Here is an 18934-nt window from a genome sequence, read left to right on the forward strand (position 1 = left end):
CGTTCTGGTAATAATATAACTGTAACTGAAAAAATGGACAAACAAAAACGTGGAACTGATTGCTGTGGTCTTTTTGTGTTGGAAAACTGACTCTTTAAAACTATTTGCGCACCTCAATTTTCTGTTCACACACTTTTCCCGTTTTTATTCGTTGATTTCTTCCCACTTTTTTACCGGTGTTCTGCTGGTTAAAAACAATTAACAAATAGAAAATGATCTGTTGAACTCATACATTAAATATTTGTAATAAAAAAGAAACAGATGAAATGAGCATGAAACATCTTGAAAGGAAAATGTTTTCCCCTGTATTCGTTTACCTGAAGAACCAGTGAATATTGTTCAAAAACAGTTTGTCACTGGTTTTTCTAAGATATGAATCGGTGGAAAGACCTCCCCGAACGGGAATGTTTTCATCGGTGGGCTTTCCTGTCGCTTTCAGTTGTCCTCTTTTTCCCTCTCTATTACGTGACCGCCGCAGCCACTCGCTCTCTGCTTTTTCACCCTCTCCAAGCATGCCTTCATTCACCGCATCGGTGGTTCAGTGGTAGAATGCTCGCCTGCCACGCGGGCGGCCCGGGTTCGATTCCCGGTCGATGCAATTCTTTTTTTTTCTCAATGAGTAATTGGAAGATTTTCTTTACCTTCATATTTTAGGTAACGCAGTTCTTTTTTTTTGGCATTTGATGTTAGTCGTTCGGTAAAAGTATAGGGATTCTTTCAATGTGCTACCCATTATTCTACTAATCAAAGTTATGTAATCCAAGATGCAATCATTTTTCTTCGAATTTGAAAATTGGTATCTAGACAAAAAATACAAACCAACTGATATGTTGATGTTCAACTTAATAAAAATAGTGAAAAGTTTGAACCACAAAGATCGAAAATTCACAAGGCGTTTTGTAATCGGTACTAGGAATGAGGGTTTTGACGATCATAAATACATCTCAAGACGGCCCCGCCAAGCCTGAACCCACATCGAAAAACTCGGAAGAGATATCGATTGATGGGTTAAACATTTTTATTGAATATGCCGACTTTACAGTTGCTAGCTTCTCAACATTAACTTCTATACAATTTGTTCCAATCTTTTCAGTTGATGATTCGAGTTCACCCACCTGTCACATAATTCTATCATCATAGCTCTCAAAGAGGTTACAGACAGCGCATCTCACATCATCCATATATCATCGATCAACAACAATCTTTCACTTTCTTATTTGCAGTTGATGTCTTACATAGAAAGCATATGTTACCAATGGAATCGTGAATCTCTCATGATCACACTCAATGCTTACCTGTGTAAGATAGATGTTTATATTAACTGAGACTGGAAACAATACATCATTCATTTATTTACTTGCTCTTTAAAAATTTTAGTACTACGCATGCCAAAAAAACTGAAAAGTAAGGCTAAAATGGTGAAACAAATTCATGTGAATTCATGATCCATTAGAACAACTAACCGTATTTAATACAAAATGTGTCTAATCCTATCGGAAAATATTGATTTGATGGAAGGACTCAAAACGAGTAATTAGAAGTTCTCCTCATATTTGGGTAACAAAAACATGAAATATTCAATAAAAGTTGTTTTGACAGCTTCTATCGATACATCGTAGTCCACTTCGATTTTCCCAGGAGATACTAATGGCGTGTCCGCAGTTGTATTTGATGCTTTTCCGGTGAACGCATTTGCACAGAGTTTGGATGTTGGTTCGGCACAATAACATTTGTGTTGGTAACAGGTTGGAATACGATCAAACTGAAAAAGGTGGAATACAAGTCAGAATCAACAGGAAACACTGATTTTCGAGTTGTGGGATAACATCTATCGGATTAATCATATTATTTGTGTTAACAAAAGACACCAAAATTTTTAAATATTATTGTGATCAGCGGGGAACTCAAGTTTTGTCTCATAACACTTTAAAATTCCATCTACGAGTAAAACGAATTAAAAACTTACACGCATCAATTCAGCACACCACTCTCTGCATATTTTAGGACCTTTACATTTTATCCTCTTCCTACTCCATAAACCAGGAACGAAGATAAGAAGAAGTAGTAAGAGAATAGAAACTCGTAAAGTAACCATAGATTTCAATCAACCGGCAAAAACTGAGATGCGAAATGCGAAATTTGAAATGAACTTCCACAGAAAAATGGGAACGCAGGGAGTGTATATAACTCACGCAGTTGAAAGGTGCGGAAATTCCTGGGCAGATGTTATTTATGTATTCCAGATGTGTCCTAGAGTTTCTCGTGCAGGAACATTTTGTATGTTATGGTCGAAAATCCTAAAGTTCATAATCTTCTGAGCGCTACTGTATATTGACTTTGTGAACAATAATTTTGAAAATTAAAAACACCTGAACAACAACATATTTTTCTTCATGATGCTCATTTATTACATCTGCAAGAAAGCACGTGGAGACAATGTGCAGATTATGAAATATATTTTTTGACTCATGACCTAGGACACTATTTAGTGACAAAGTGAAACAGGTACATCTTCAAGCGCAAAATGAGACAAAAAGCTAGTTGAAGCATGGATCTTATTTGTTTTGTCGGATTCTGTCAATGAATAATCTAGTAGGAAAAGAAACAGCAGGAAATTCGCGGCTATGCCGCGATTTTCGGGATTATTTGAATTCCCTCCGAAATTCAAAACTTTTTTCAAGAAGTTTCTAGAATTTTCTGGAATTTCTGCATTCTAGAATCGGAAATATTTCTGGAAGATTCGGGAAGTTTCTAGAAAATTCAGGAAAAATCTAGAAACTTCCGAACCTTCTGGAATCTTTTGGAAGGCTCTGGAAAAGTCAGTCTGGAATTTTCTTGACGGTTCTTTTAATTTCTTAAACTTCCTAGAACTTTCAAGATGTATCTGGATGTTTTTAGAAGTTTTTAGAAGTTTCTGGAACATTCTGGAAACTTTTGGAAATTTCTGGATGTTGCGGCCAAACTGGCTCAAATTTTTCGGAGTATTGTCAATGGAAAATCTGCAAAGTGTCCCAAGGAAATGTACGGGACTATAGAGTTTACAAATTTATCAACGTACTCGCTCAGTGGGGTTCTGTACCTTCCAAGATATTCAGGTTCGACTGTAAATGTTCAAAACTCTGGAACTACCGTAATCCTACAGTAACCGGCCAAACTTTTTTTGGGTGTCATACTGAGGGGTCAAGGTTGTTACCACCTCAATCTGGTCTTCCCTCGTTCTGTTTGGAACCCTTTTTTCATTTTTTGGGTTACGGTAGCTACAGTAATCCTACAGTAATCTGACACCCAGGGTCCAAAAAATTGAAGCGCTCGGAGGTTCATGGTTATACCCCCAAACATCTTTTGAAACGGTTCAGAAAGAAAAAAGTTATTCAGGGAGAAGCGTCGGACACACACACAGAACTATTCCATTAGTAGGCAGAAGATTGTATGTGTTCGGCTTATCTGAAAAAGGTACACTGTTTACCTAAACTACTTTTTCTGCTCAATATTTTCTACAATTGTTATGAAAACGGTATCAACAACATGGCAAAGATACTAGACGCTGTTGAGGAGTACTGAGTATTTAGTTTTAAATAAAGTTTATGTGAAATAATGTTAATGATTTCACAAAAGAGTTCCTGTATTTTTTGAAAATAACAATGGGTTTCTCCATTTTTCCAAATTCCCAACGTCCATATTCTAACATCAATTAGATAGTCTCCTTCATATTTCTCCATTTTTCTATCCGTCGTTTTCTCCCTACGTGCTCTGCATTGAGATGGATATGTCTTATATTACACTGAAAAAGATAGGAAATGACTCCCGGGAAGATATTTTTAATGGGTTCCAAGGTTCGTTGGCGTCGGGGTATGAGAAGTACATTGAGATGCAGAGAGAATGAAAAGTTTTTTTGGTTTGTCTTCAATTTGGAAGCCTTTTTTCCCAGGTGAGAGACCGTACGACACTAAGAAAAAGGCAGAAAAGAGAAAAGCTGTTAAGAAAATACGTGACCAAGATGTGGATGTTTCGGAGAACAGTACAAGATATTACAGAACGTATAAATACTCTGAAAAAATAATCAAGTTTTGAACCAGGTTCTTTGAAATGTTCTTCTAAACGAAAATGCATTTGTTGGAGAGAAGAAATGTGACTGCTGAAAGAGAGTCAGCATTTAGGCGTAATGCGGGGGCATCCAATTGGGAAACGTCCACTCTATTTACTTTTCCAATTCAGAAAATTCTACAAAACGTCGGATTTAAAAAAACAGTTTTTATAAAATGGAAGACTGGACAGAAACAGAAAAAAACCTATCAGGGTATCAAAGTGCATTCAGGCAATGAAAAAGGAGGGCAAGATGTTGTTATTATACAGTTTCGTGCTTTTAAATTTTGGATTTTCGGTATTTCATTTTCAATTTTCATCTTTCTTTTCAATTTTCCTGGAAAAAACGTTAATATTTTTTAATGCGGTCTTCTGGCGATGCTCCTTCCTTCCAAAAAAAAACCTGGAACTTTTATATTTGACGCAAAACTTTTGCCGACTCTTTTGCTTGGACATTCTCTTCTGGACATCGCTTCCCGATCATATTTTTTCACGTTCCCATTTACCATTTGACGAATTTTATTGGTCCTAAACAGTTCGTCTCCGGCATCCCAACAGAGGACTTTATCCGACATTTCTCTTCTGGTTGTTTTCACGTAACCACCTTGCTTGGTTCTGCTGTCTCCACATTTTGGTTGACTTTTTTTGCAACCTGAAGGTTGAAACTCTCTCTCTCTCTTGAATCTACCAATGCTTTTTTTGTGGACCTGTTGACAAAATAAAGAGAAGTCGAAAGCCGTTCGTTTCGTTGTCTCTTCTCTATTCCCGTCACATTTTGTCTACTTTGTGTCCGCACTTTGAATATTCCCATTTTTACAGTTTCGAGATTTCGCTTTTTTCGTCGTTCTTTTTTTTTTGGTCTATTTTTACCGATTTTTCTGGTTTTCATTAGGAAAAACTTTTTCTAAACGACAATTTTCAACATTTTTGTTGTATCTTCTCTTTTTCCGTCACATTTTGTCTACTTTTGTGTAAAACCAGAAAAACCGGGGAAAATTGACGAAAAAATGACAACGTCAAAAAAAAAAACAAAATCTCGAAGCTGTAAAAATGGGAATTTTCTAAGTGTGGCCATAAAATAAAGAAAAATAAAACAGCTCATCCGCACAGTAACTGTGATACGACATAGGAACGACGGCGTAGTGGGCGGTTGGTGTTGATGTGAAAGTCATGGATCACGAAAGTGAGAGAAAAATGACATCAGCTCAACAAAAGACTATAATTCAGGAAGTTTCAAGACGTTCTACATCTTTAGCGACTTAAAATGTTGAAGAAATATGTGTTGAAACCAGTGAGAAAATTGGTTAATATTCTTTTGATTCTGGCTCAATTAGAAAGTGATCCTCCAGATCTAAAAGTATCTGAAAAAGAAGCAAAAATATAAAATAAGGACTCCGTCCGTTTATAGTACTACAATAATAATATATAGTAATATAGTAATATAGTAATACAAAGAAAACAGGTACTTTTCTTGAAATATTTATTCAAAACATTAAGTATGGAGGGGAAGGGGGGAGGGGGCAACAATCATAATGCTAGGGAGTTTCCGTACAAAAAAGTTGTCAACTACAAAAATGAAGCTCTACCTTTGTTCTGTATGGTTTATACATAATTTACTTTGTGGGACAATCAGTAATACCGTAACATTCTCTCAAAGTTAGTCATTTTTAACTATAAAGGGCAAATTGTATATCTTACTGCACGGTACTGCAGTTAGTCAGCGTATAGAACTCGCTGAGATCTACATTTTGGTATATTTTTCAGCTCATAATATTCGCACGGCATGCTTCTTACAACCGCGCTCCACCGAAATGCCCTTGAAAAATGCCTATTCTTTTTTGCGTTTCTCAGTTTCGCACACAATTTTCTTTGGTTTCGGTTGAGCGTGGTTGTAAGAAACGTGCCGTGCTAATGCGCTTATTATAGGTTCGCGAACACATGCCGGAGGTGTTAAAGGCGCATGGAGCTTTTCGGATGGCTCTCGTAGTTGGAAGCATGACAAACAGTAGTGAAAACATTCAAATTTTAACTACGAGACCCATCCGAAGAAATTCCATGCACCTTCAACACCCCAGACAAGTGTTGGCAAACCGATAACACTACCTTACTACCCTAGGCCCACCCTAGAACATTCTAGACCTAAAATAGTCCAACCTAGATGGTAGAGAAAGGAAAAGGGGGGGGGGAGGGAGTTAGGATTTAATAAAAATCAAAGTAAACATATCTAAAATTAATATTCCCGAAATGCCGGCGACAAATGACGATTTGGGCGACGAAGAAAACGTTGGAGACCAATCAGTGACGACGGAGGGCTGGAGACGGCACATGAACTTCATTACTGTAAATAATTTTTTTTTAATCAGAAAATTGAAAACAAGGAAAAACACATTCCTACAACCTTAAAAAATTGATAATCAGAAGATTTTTGCGCAGAGAACTGTATCTTTCTGCGTTTGATCCTCAGAGATGATTTCAAATCAGAATGCTCACCTTTTCTTCGATTTCTTCTCATACTTTTCACTTTCACTAACTCATTCTCAACCAATTTTTCTCCAATTTTCACATTGTCCTCAACTTTTCTCGTGGGCCAATCCCTCTCCGTTTCTGCAAATTTAAAAGATTTCGAGTTGCTCAAAATCTTTAGAACTGCTGTGCGCAGAATCAATCAGAGGAGTTTTTAGGAAGAACTGCTTCTAAAGGCTTACACGTCGTTGTGTTTCTGTCATTTTGGCCAAGTATTCAGGTCTCATCCGTTGACCAGACCAACCTCTCGAAACTCGTACCCGATTTGTCAATTTTTCAAGGCTTTATACACATGTTAAGCTTAATTGAGGTTCAGTTTCTAAGTTTTTGTCTTTTAGAACAGGAATAAAAAATTGATCATCCGTTTCTCATAAATTCAAAAAATCTGTTTTTCGACAGCTTTAATTGGAAAATGCTGAACAATTTCTTACTTCCGAACTTAATGTGAGTGAAACCACTTTTGTTGCTCACACCGCCCTATCAACTTGACTCATTGACTCGTCGCGAGCATTTCCGGTTGTTTCTCCAACATGTGTGGTCTCAAAGGTAGAATTTTTGCCTAGCTTAACCTATGACTACTGGAAAAAAATTTAACCGAAAATTGGAAAAATCGACACTTTTATGCCTAAAAACAAGGCTCAGCGATGTTTTTCTACTTTGAACTTGCTCGAACTTTTTTTTTATTAAAAATTATTTTATTGTATATGATAGTTTTGAGAGGCATTGCAAAATCAAAACACTTACTCTGTCTCCGAGTCCTTCTCCAATCTATCCAAAACTTTCAAAACTTCCACATTCATCCACTTTATCGCACACTAATTGGGAAATCTGAAAATTTTATGAGATTAATCACTGAATAAATACTTGTAAACAAAGAACATACATTAATTTTAAATATGTTGGTTGGCCTGCAATCGGCTAGCCTTTGAATATTAAAAATGGAGGGAAAAATATAATCGATACCCTTACATTTCGAAATGATTAATGAATAAAAGGGAAGAGAAGTGGAATGGGAGAAATAGTAAAAGAGACACAGGCGTGTAGAGACCAGACGTTGAGGTGAGGGAACATGATTGATTGAGAGGGTGCACTGTGAATAAGAGCCAAACGAGCACTGTCGCAGGTCATCGTGTTGATAGCGGTGTGCTGGTCGATAAAAGAGCGAGAGCAACGGGGAGCGGTTTGGGCGTGCCAAGTATTGCAAACTGAGACGTTGACAGCAGTTAGAGGATAGACGAACAAAATAATACTTTATAAAGCTAAACTATTGTCTGAACGACAATTTGAAGTCATCTGAAAAGGAAGTGAAAACAATCAAAATATGTATTATGCATAATGCCCGTTCGCATTTTCAAAAAATTATGCAGTTGTGGAACAGAACATTAATTCAAAAAAGAGAACTACTTGGAAGAAAAATGTTTTTTGTTGAGTTTCTGGTGCTAACAGTACTGCATTCAAATTTTGCTGTTTAGGAAGACCGATCTAGCGTGAAATTGAACCTAGTTTAACAGACATGAAAAAAAAAACAAAACGTCGTATTATTCGCCACCCTGTATTAAAGATTTTTGTGATGACTCGATGATCGCTGTTCGTTACGTTTTTTCTAAAAGAGTGTTCATCCGTTGTTGAAAATATGAGAAAAACGACAGAAAATAATCAAAAAAACAACGTTGTGTTCAATTTTTTACAGGAAAACCGTTTTTCCAAAAACTCATCAACATTTTTGAGCTGTGCGTGTTATGAGCTTTTGAAAAAGCACCCACAAGATTATTTTCTGTGCAATTAAAGTCTCGTGGCAATATCTACAGCACCCAGCAACCTTCGTTATTGCGGTGAGACTCTAACTGCATGAAACCTTTTCGTGATTATATTCATTTGAACCGTCCTCAAAAATTGAATTCCAAAATGACCATGAGAACGAAAAAGTGTAGATCCGTTGTTAAAAATATGAGAAAAACGACAGAAAATGATCAAAAAACAACGTTGTGTTCAACTTTTTACCGGAAAAACCGTTTTTTCCAAAAACTCATCAACATTTTTGAGCTGTACATGTTATGAGCTTTTGAAAAAGCACCCACAAGATTATTTTCTAAAACATTTTTAAAAAATGTACAGATTTTTTTTATTTATTTGCTCACTTTTGACGTTTTTTTCAAAAATTGAACCAATTTTTACCGATTCTGTTAACTTTCCCCCCCCCCCCCCCCCCCCAAGCTGGATTTCTGTTCAGAAGCGAATAAAAACTAAATTATGTTAAAAACGTGTGTTACTATAGTGTCATAGTGAACTCTGGTCACTATAAAAATGATTAATAAATATTGAAAAAATGGATTTATTCATAATATAAGAAAGCTGGAAATTGGAAATTTTTATTTTAGTTCTATCTTTTTAGAAAATTCGTAATTTTTATGTAGGAGCCCAGGAAATTCCTCAAAATGAAATTTTCAAGCAAAACTGGGAGAATCCTGGTCTGTTAGCGTTAAAAATCAAGAAAAAACTAAAAAACGAGAAAATTGCGCCTATCGTGAGATTATTTTTTAAGTTTGATTTTTTTATGTTACACATTCTTCTTTTTTTCAATCGTTCATTTATTTAAATTAAAAAAAAACATATTTTTTGTTGTACAACGGAACAGGCAGGATTGCCAGTTTTGGGGAATGTGAGAAAAAAAAAGAAAATACAAATTTTTTGTTGTACAACGGAACAGGCAGGATTGCCAGTTTTGGGGAATGTGAGAAAAAAAAAGAAAATACAATAAAAATCACGTGAACTATGAATGAAACAGGAGAAGCACGTATGCCAGAAATGAGTGAAGAATAATCCGTCCTCGTCTACTCTTTATGAACTGGTTTCTTCGGAATGTGACCCGGAGATATGCCGCTTTTCTTGAGAAATTCAATAATAGACATATGCATCTCTCCTCCGTCTGACATGCTCAAGGATGGAACTTTAGGAGAAACGCTGTTAATCCGACAAATTAGTTCTCGGAATGCTGAATAATTGAAACACGTGGGTATGAGGATGGGTTTTTAAACCTACATTGGTGTCCATATTGATCAAAAAAAAATCGGAAGTTTCTTTCATTCTGTGCAGTCATGATTCCACCTGAGAGCTTTACCAATTTCTTAATTTTTCCTTCTATTTCTGAATAGTCCGGTTTTGTGATCAGAGGATTGAAGTCGGAAGCATAAAACTCATCCTGAAATGATGAATCAGATATAATGACGCACTGGCAGGAGCGTCACCTTGAATAAATCGAAAGAGACACTCTTCCTTTCGGCTCCAATCAACTCGCCAGCGTTCATGGTCAACGATGATGCACAAGTAATTTTTCCTAGAATTGTGAAACTAAAAATTTTATTCAACAATCTGCCTACCTGTTGATGTTCGACCTATAGTTATGAATCCGTTCGAGCAAAGATTTGGAGGTTTGTGCATCAATTTAGTGATTTCAGTGAAATCAAAAATTGTAGAATCGGGCACGACTTCTCCAACAGAATCAATTTTTTCGAGAAGGAATTTACCAAATTCTGAAGTCGTGGATATATGCGAAATTGATCAAGAAATGTTACCGATTGGATCTTTAATATCTGCTCCACTAGTTGATTTTGATATTGTTCCAAAATGTGCGTCCACACTCATATGAGTGTGGCCCACACTTGGATACACCAAACAGATCTGTATATGAAAATTCATTACACATTCGTGGATTTCGACAGACCTCCTTGATGTGTTTCAGTTTTGTCAATGCGAATCCCAATCCTCCAAGAAACATGAACGATTTGTTGTTTCGTGAACTGTCCAGTATTATATACAAAATGGAAGAAATCGATCTGAACTTAGAAATACCATTAAGCAATACAGAGACATTATAATTTGAATCATGATGATAAGAGCCTTGCATCATAAAATATTCGACGTTTTTGAACTGGTGCACGCCTGAAATTCAGAATGTTTCAGTAAATTATTGTTGTTTACCTGTGTTCTCAGCCAACTGAACCGTTGTCAATGTGAGGGGAACTCTATCTAAGTCACTTATGCTTTTAGGTCTGCTTGCCAACATTGGAAATTTGGTGTAACGGTTCGCCATAGCATCTGCTAAAAGAACAGAAACATCCGTATCGGAATCCCGAGAGAGTTTTGTCAAGCATTGCACAATTACCCTCTGTTGACTGAAAATGGAAGGTGTCTTAACCATAATGTTTCATTTTTACCTGACGAGCACATGATGCATTTTGAGAGTGTTTTCAGCATCCATCTTTTCCTGTTTGTTCTTTGCCGTTGCAATCATCTCCGGAATTGTGGTGCAGCTTACGCATCGCGTAAGAGAATCTGATTTTCTTTCACGCAGTTTTAAATTCATCTTTTTTCTCAATATTGAGATAGGGACTTCTAATGATTCTTTATTGGTGTTTCTGAAAATCAATTCTGTAGTGAGAAAATAATCATTAGAAAACCTCATTGAAAATTTAGGAGGAAGCATCAACTGGTTCAGAGAGTTGAATTGCACCACTTTTGAAAGATTACAAATTGCGGATGACATTTTTTCAATGGATTTTTGATACCACGGACGAGAAGTCACGTCTACATACGGGGTCTCCAATGCATTCAACAATCTTAACATGGGTAAAAGTTGAAATTTCGAATTGTAAGACTTTGAACTAACACATTCAGAGAGAACCCAAAGATTCAACTGAGAAGTTCTCCACATATAGAAACCTCCATATTGCAGGGAGCAAACTGTAATGAGTCATTGGACACTCGTACAAGAGTGGAGATGAATAGTTGACGAGCTTTCCGCTTTCCTTCGGTTCCCATTGAATTGAAAAATTGTAAATAATGAAAACGAGAGCACAAGATGTCAACCCTACAAAACTGTAATAAAGTCAAGATGATTATTTGTTTCAGCAACCTTCTAACAAAGAATACACATTTCTTCGGGCAACACTCAGTTCCTAAGATGTCTTGTGAAGGATAAGAATGTGAAGGCATGCACAAATTCAGGAATTCCTTCTCTGCTGCTTCCAGCCTATCGAATGACTGAAATATAAAACCTGCTTTTGAACCATCAGTCCCGTACAATCTCTGTCTCCATTGATAGTGATCTCCAAAAACCGAAATTGACTCCGCGTAAAAATAGAAATGCTCTGTGTTAACCTTGTCGATCGCTTTATAGCGTGGCAACCTCGGGAAAAAGTTGTTGTCGTGTTTTCTCATGTGAACCACGTGTGAAGCACAATCATCAAAAACACTTTATTGCGAATTGTAGTGTTCTTCGAATGTTGTCCGAACTGGTACTAGGTGATGTCGTTGTGGTATGCCGTCAAGAGGCACCGGAGTATCTTTCATCTTGCTTTCGAAATGCAAAGCTGGTATTTTTGAACGATCGGGAGAAAATAAGGCTTAAAAACTACGAGCAAGTTCGTTTCCACCCAGAAATTATATCATTTTTCACACTACTTTTCAGATAAAGGTCCCTCGAAGTGAACCTATTTCTAACATTTTCCTTGATTTAGAAGACCGAAATCTTTATCTGACCAATTTCGTTTTGGATCAGAATCTTTTGGAAATCCCAGTGAAAGCTATTGCGGTTTTTGAAAATAAAATTGCGGTAATAACTGGAAACTGGCATGAGGTAATTGTGAAATTTTAACAGATTTTCATTGGGAATAAATCACTATTGTTCGATCCTGATAGATTTGGAGATGGAATTCAAGATGCTCAGTTTTTCAAAGACATTTTTCACAAAGGAAAAGTGCAAGATGTGCAGATGAACATTCAGAACAAAAGAACAACAAAAAAATATTATGAAGAATCAGCAATCACATACAGTGATTATTCCAACTCTGGAGAACTCGGAGTATTCACAATTGAAGAATATTTATCAGTCGATCGAGTTGCACAGAACTTCGAAAAAAACTTAGGATCAGACGATATAGATGGAGCCAATTCCAGTACAAACACTTCTGTTCAAAACATGCCTATTGGATTTGAGAAAGATTGTCTTAATGAAATCTACGAACCGACTGAAAACCCTGGAAAGATCGTCCCAGTCGTATGTAGAAACAGAGATGAGAACATTTATATAAGTTTTTCCAGAAGCCGATCCCAATTTCTGCACTCGACTCTAGAAAAGTTAGAGAAATCGAGATACTTCGGTACATGCAAAAAGTGGACGAACTGTTGAACGGATTGACAGTGAACCAGAAAGAAGTCATGGTTTCTGCTGATCAAATCACGTTGTCGAGAAATTTTGCTACCTCTGACAGTACCGTAAGGAAGATGAAGAATCATTTGGCTAAACATTCGGAGCTACCCCACCCAGATCCCATCATAGTTGTGAAACAGTTAGTCTTGTGTCTATTAATCTGGCCAATAAAAACTACATCAGAAACGAAAATCTTCAAGTTGTTTCGGGTAACAGAAGAGTGTCTGCATATAAAGCAATGTCTAGAAACAAGGTATTAGAAATTTAAACCTTTATAAAAAGAGAAACAGGAAGTTTCAGATTTGGGTTTCCGAGATTGATTCTGAAGACTTTTTGAAATTCCGGCTCAATAGTTATTTCGGTTCAAATGTTGATGCCGATCACGAACTCATTGTTATGGTAATGTTGTGAATCAGTCAATAAAAGGAGCAAGAACGTTTCAGAAGAATATAATCAAAGACCTACTATCATATCTGAATATTTCCAACTCAATGCTAAAAACATGGACTGCTATCGAAAAAAATAGAGTCTTCGGAAAGTTATTTCAGTCCAAGGTACATAGTTCCGTCTATTTTTAACTTTCATTTTGTGATTAGATGAAACTTCGACACCTCCTCGACATTTATCCACATGAGCGTTTGATGGAGACACTGATGAAGCTCAGTTCTGATGGGCTAAAGTTTAATGGATACTCTCTACGAGATATTGGGAGGAAATATCGGAAAAACCCAAAATCAACCAACTCTGCTCTAGAAGCCGTAACCACAGACGTAGAACTGAAAAATGTGAGTTATTCTCCTTCAGGTTGTTTTCAAACTCCAAATTTAGGCAATTTCTAAACTAAGGCCAGATGTCAAGTTTCTGCTGGAAGAGAAAAACGTTCCTGAAGACGTGGCTCAAGAATTATCTATAATTTATGAAGATGATCTGGAATTCCTCAATTTCGCCAGGTATAACAAAATGCTCTAGATAGTACAAACTACGATTCTTCCAGAAGCTCAGATCTACGATGCATCAATAGAGCGACACCATTGTCAGCGGTTACTGACAAGTTCCATGTCTTTCTCAATAAGAAAAAGACTTCTCCGCCTTGCTCAAAAACGAACTTCATTGTATCTAATATCTCCGATACTGAATTTGACATTCTATTGACAGCCAATCATGAGTTTGCACTTCAAGCGACAAAAATCAAGGAATCGATTTTTATATTATCAGTGGGATCATTACTTTCGAATTCGGATCACATTCTATTGCTACCAGATCAAATGGGAATCGAAGACTGCAACGGAAGTAAGTAAGATCCACAATTTTATCATTTACTACGCAAGTTTCAGAGCTGAATAACTATGTGTCTCTCGAGATAATAATAAAAGTGGATGGAGAAATACTTCAGGGAAGAGCAAAAACCACATTTTTATCTCGCTGTGGGATAACCAACCGAATCATTTATACCACTGATCAACTGTTCGGACTATCCCAAGAACACAAAACCTACTACATAGACTTCGGAGGACTAATTTCAGAAGGTTAGCAGACTGAATAATGAACAGTTCACTTCAAGAACAATTTCAGAGCTCGCAAAGCTACTCATTCCGCCAGATGCTACAATTGTTGTCAAGACCGCAAATCAGCAACAAAAACTCCAAAAATATTTCACCAGAAGAGTTACCGAGAGCCTTACGATTGCGCCCACCAGATAATGCAAAGATGATCCGTATCATTTTAGTTACTTGATCTCCCGAGCGTTTGCTGACACTTAATTGTTTTCGTTTAAATTATTCATAACTTCTTTCCCCAGAAATGGCAGTCTTGCCCTTTCCGCACTTGAATTTCTCTTTTTTTATTTTCCTCGTTGTATTCATCAGAAACGGCAGCATTGCTAATCATGATAATAAAAGTTCACAAATAAACTATTTAAAGGTTCACGTTTTCAATATAATTTCATAATAAACATTATAAATTAAAAGGTCAACAAACCCAGGGAATAAAAAAACCTTGCAAAATGGTAGGGAAATAATATCCTCTTCGCGAGCATGTAATTTTGCACATATTACTTCAATTCGCAGCGATACAGACTCAGAAAAACATTCAATTTTTAATAAATTAACTTTTTCTGTTAAAACCCATAAAACCTTCAAAATTTGATGAAAACACTTTTTTTTTGGGGAGCTGAACAGAATTATATAGCTTTTTTCATGTTCACAACACTTTTTAAAAACTTTCCAAATTCCAGCTTTCTTATATCTCTCCTTTGTTAGTTGCTTCAATGTTGGGACGTGTACACGTTGGAATTAGCACTGATGGATTTTAGTTTGAAAAGAAAAGTTCAGAAACGTCTCACGACCCTACTGACTGTCTCACAATAAGAACTCTGTTTTATTATACTAATCAGGAGTAGATCTCTAATTTTGTAGTAGACAACTTTTTTGTTCGAGCACTCGCTAGATATTTACAGTCAGTGAAAGCAAAGATATCAAAAATGCTATACGGATTTAGGTCTCTTTTAACAGTCGAATGATTACTGTACATTTTCCGATAATGTACATTATTTGCAGGTGAAGCCGCGGCCTCGGCTTTCTAAAATATAAACTGAAAACATGACTTGATATACTTCTGATTTTTGGTAGCAATCTGACCACCAGGGTTCAACCCCCACTGGTGCCAAAACTTTTTTTTTTGTTTTTGACTTCTGGATGCTAAAGTCCTTACTTTTCTGCGAGATTCAATTTCGAAACATCCTTCGAAAGATTCTTCGAAAATTGTATCAAAAATATCGAAGATATAATAATCCGAAATTCGACTCTCAAGGCTAATAGATGATAAAAACTGTAATATTGGTTTTGACACCAATTGGAACCGAACCCTGAATATCAGATTGGCACCAATAAGTCAAAAACAAAAAACAAAAAAGTTTTGGCACCAGTGGGGGTCGAACCCTGGTTCTCAGATTGTTACCAAAAAGTCAGTGGGAGAACCCTAGATGTCAGATTGGGAACAAAATTGAAAAACCCAAAAAATCTTTTCAAAAACAACCACGTATTTCAACATTATGAAAAGAGCCGCGGCCGGCTGTGCGACAGCGTTGCATAATGGCAGATGTTTGCGTCGGAAGCGTTGAATGAGTTCTGATAGAAAAACCTTACAAATTTCATAAAAATGATGGAAAAACTAGAGAACAGCTGCACTCAGAAAGCAAATATTGTCGATGTATTTTTTTGTTGGGTGAACACCTGCTATTTTCAGAGCCTCTTTGAATAAGAAGAAAATGGAAAAATGATCAATTAAAGGGGTGTTATGAAAAAAGAATAGAATGCTCACACATTCACCTGCAAATAATGAACATTATCGGAAAATGTACAGTAATCATCCGACTGTTAAAAGAGACCTAAATCCGTATAGCATTTTTGGTATCTTTGCTTTCACTGACTGTAAATATCTAGCGAGTGCTCGAACAAAAAGTGACCAGAGTTCACTATGACACTATAGTAATACACGTTTTTAACATAATTTAGTTTTTATCCGCTTCTGAACAGAAATCCAGCTTGGGGGGGGGGGGGGGGGAAAGTTAACAGAATCGGTAAAAATTGGTTCAATTTTTGAAAAAAACGTCAAAAGTGAGCAAATAAAAAAAATCTGGCCATTTTAGAAAAATGTTTTAGAAAATAATCTTGTGGGTGCTTTTTCAAAAGCTCATAACATACACAGCTCAAAAATGTTGATGAGTTTTTGGAAAACCGGTTTTCCGGTAAAAAATTGAACACAACGTTGTTTTTTTGATCATTTTCTGTCGTTTTTCTCATATTTTTGCCAACGGATGAACACTCTTCTAGAAAAAACGTAACGAACAGCGACCATCCAGTCATCACAAAAATCTTTAATACAGGGTGGCAAATAAGTACACGACGTTTCGTTTTTGCACTTGTTGGCACTGTGCCAAGAGACATTTTCGAAATGTTTCGAATATTTTCGAAAGTCAGAGCTTGGCAAATTTGCTCCAACCACCCGCAATGAGACCCTGGAGTTCCTATTCAACAATCAGAGTGGTGACAAGAAGAAAATTTACCAGGAGCATGATATGGTTTATGTTAGAGATTACCGTAATCTTAAAAGCCCTAACTGGGTAACAGGCATCATCACACGACGAGGCGGACACACTCTATACAAAGTGCTAATCAACGACCCCGCTAAACGTGACGAAAAGTTTATTCAGCTGTTCGGAACAGAAAAGGGTCAATAAAAAATGAGTTCTTCGAACTGGAAAATAGAACAAATAGAGCTCATTTTCATTTTCTACTCAAGAAAGAGAAATGAGAGCAAGCTGTTCTATTTTCCGGTCAATGAACTGAATTCGTGAACATTCACATAATATGGAGCATCTGGTAACCTCGAAAATTGTCCATTTTTATCATACTTGCTCATTCGTACTCCGTTACATAAACTTACCATTGAATTTCTCAAAACTACACTATCGGAAATGCCAGATTTTTGAGCAGACCACGTTTCCGAGATATTCCTAGGGGAAGTCGTACGGAAAAATTATCAACTACAGTAAGAAAGCCTTGCTTTTGATCTACAACATTGATTTAATTTTGAGCTCAAGACACAGTCACTGACAACGTGGCTCCTTCTCAAAAGTACACCAGATTCTTAACGAAAAATCACAAATGTCGCAATGTGTATGACCAGTGCTTTAGTAGTGAGAGTCCTGATTGGCGGCATACAGACTTGTCAAAAATCGGGCCGGACCGGGATTTTCCTTGACCGGGCCGAAAATTCTCTTGGCCCGGATTCAAAAATGGGTACCCATTTTTACCAATTCTTTTTTGAAATTTTTCGAAAAAAAAAAGAGTAAAAATGCTTAAATCATCATACTTATTCACATTTTGATTCAATTTTAAATGTTTATTCGAAAACTATATTTTTTTCAAAAAATTTCAAAAAATTTCCAAAAACTTCCAAAAAAAAGTTCAAAAACACAAAATGTTTTGAAAAAATGTTTCAAAACGGGCCGAGCGGGTCGGGCCGAGATTTTTCTTGATTTGGCCCGGCCTGGCCCGGCCCGGCCCGTGACAAGTCTGGCTGCATATCTTTCGTGGAGTTTTCGTCTGTAATGTTATAAAAAGATATTTAAAATTTTGCCCGGACAACCGCCACCAGTCTCTTCGAGTACAGCCTGAAAAACTTCGTGTATTCTTTTCAGCATAGTTCAACCTTTTAATGACAAATAATGAGGCTTGAAACGTCGTGACATCACAGTTTTTTGCATATTTCGGGTGAACAGAAAGAAAATGTGAAGAAAGGGACGCTTATCTTTTTAAAGGACATCGAAACTGGAAGAAGGCCAAAAACACTTAATTCAGAAAATAGATGAGTCATAAAAGTTTTATCAATTTGACAGAATCTTCACAGTCGACCGATCATACTGTAAAACATAGTTCATTGAGTATTCACTAACTCCATTCTGTTTCATAATGTTATTTAATAATATATCACTTATGAAAAACATTCTCATTCTTCATTTCACTCTAGGACCCCTCAATAGTTAATGTATTTCCCCACGGAGGATTCGGTGCCATCTACCAAAATGGCAGATGTTTGCACCTGGAGCTTTCAAAAATCTGCTAGAGAACAACAGAAAATAAATTAAAAAGTATACCAAAAACTGGAGTAAAAAAGTGAACATCTGGACTTGTGCAGTGAGGAAATGTCATCGATGTATGATGTTGTTACCACCTGCCAGTTTTGAAGCGCTCGTAGATGGACATAAACGAGAAAGAATAGTTTCTTTTGATAGGGGCGAAATGTGAAAGTGTGATGAAATTTTTTTGACAAAGAATTTCAACTCCGACAAATGGATAGTCTCCGTCAGAAGACGTTTAAAGGAAGAAAACATTGTTCATCAAAAAATGACTGAAAATTATTCAGTCGTTTGAAACACACGTTTACTTCATTCCCGCTGAATCCACTTTTTCGACGTGAGGAGATCTGACAAAAGAAATCTTTTTTGATCAAAATTTGAACATTTCATATATTAGTTGATACAGTAACCCAAGAACAAACAAGTGTTTGACTTTTCACACGATTTCAAATCCTTTCAATTATATGCAACTGATATGAATC

The 18934-nt window shown here is 36.5% G+C and overlaps 3 protein-coding genes across 3 annotated transcripts; 1 reads left to right on the forward strand and 2 right to left on the reverse strand.

Annotated features, from left to right (window-relative positions):
* Positions 1 to 9437: 9437 nt before the first annotated feature.
* On the reverse strand, positions 9438 to 10381 carry GCK72_022881 (uncharacterized protein; the record flags this gene model as incomplete). Its single annotated transcript, XM_053735108.1, has 6 exons — positions 9438 to 9598; positions 9646 to 9805; positions 9852 to 9940; positions 9984 to 10136; positions 10179 to 10284; positions 10328 to 10381. The coding sequence occupies 6 exons, from the start codon at positions 10379 to 10381 to the stop codon at positions 9438 to 9440; spliced, it is 723 nt and encodes a 240-aa protein (XP_053578674.1).
* A 189-nt stretch (positions 10382 to 10570) lies between these two features.
* On the reverse strand, positions 10571 to 10897 carry GCK72_022882 (uncharacterized protein; the record flags this gene model as incomplete). Its single annotated transcript, XM_053735109.1, has 2 exons — positions 10571 to 10778; positions 10821 to 10897. 2 exons carry the CDS (start codon positions 10895 to 10897, stop codon positions 10571 to 10573), a joined length of 285 nt encoding a protein of 94 aa, XP_053578675.1.
* A 988-nt stretch (positions 10898 to 11885) lies between these two features.
* On the forward strand, positions 11886 to 14514 carry GCK72_022883 (uncharacterized protein; the record flags this gene model as incomplete). Its single annotated transcript, XM_053735110.1, has 12 exons — positions 11886 to 12026; positions 12074 to 12217; positions 12263 to 12661; positions 12706 to 12953; positions 12998 to 13067; positions 13115 to 13213; positions 13258 to 13368; positions 13411 to 13599; positions 13643 to 13764; positions 13809 to 14104; positions 14149 to 14340; positions 14387 to 14514. 12 exons carry the CDS (start codon positions 11886 to 11888, stop codon positions 14512 to 14514), a joined length of 2139 nt encoding a protein of 712 aa, XP_053578676.1.
* Positions 14515 to 18934: the final 4420 nt, after the last annotated feature.

The sequence above is a fragment of the Caenorhabditis remanei genome, chromosome X, assembly GCF_010183535.1.
Source record: "Caenorhabditis remanei strain PX506 chromosome X, whole genome shotgun sequence".
NCBI classification, from domain to species: domain Eukaryota; kingdom Metazoa; phylum Nematoda; class Chromadorea; order Rhabditida; family Rhabditidae; genus Caenorhabditis; species Caenorhabditis remanei.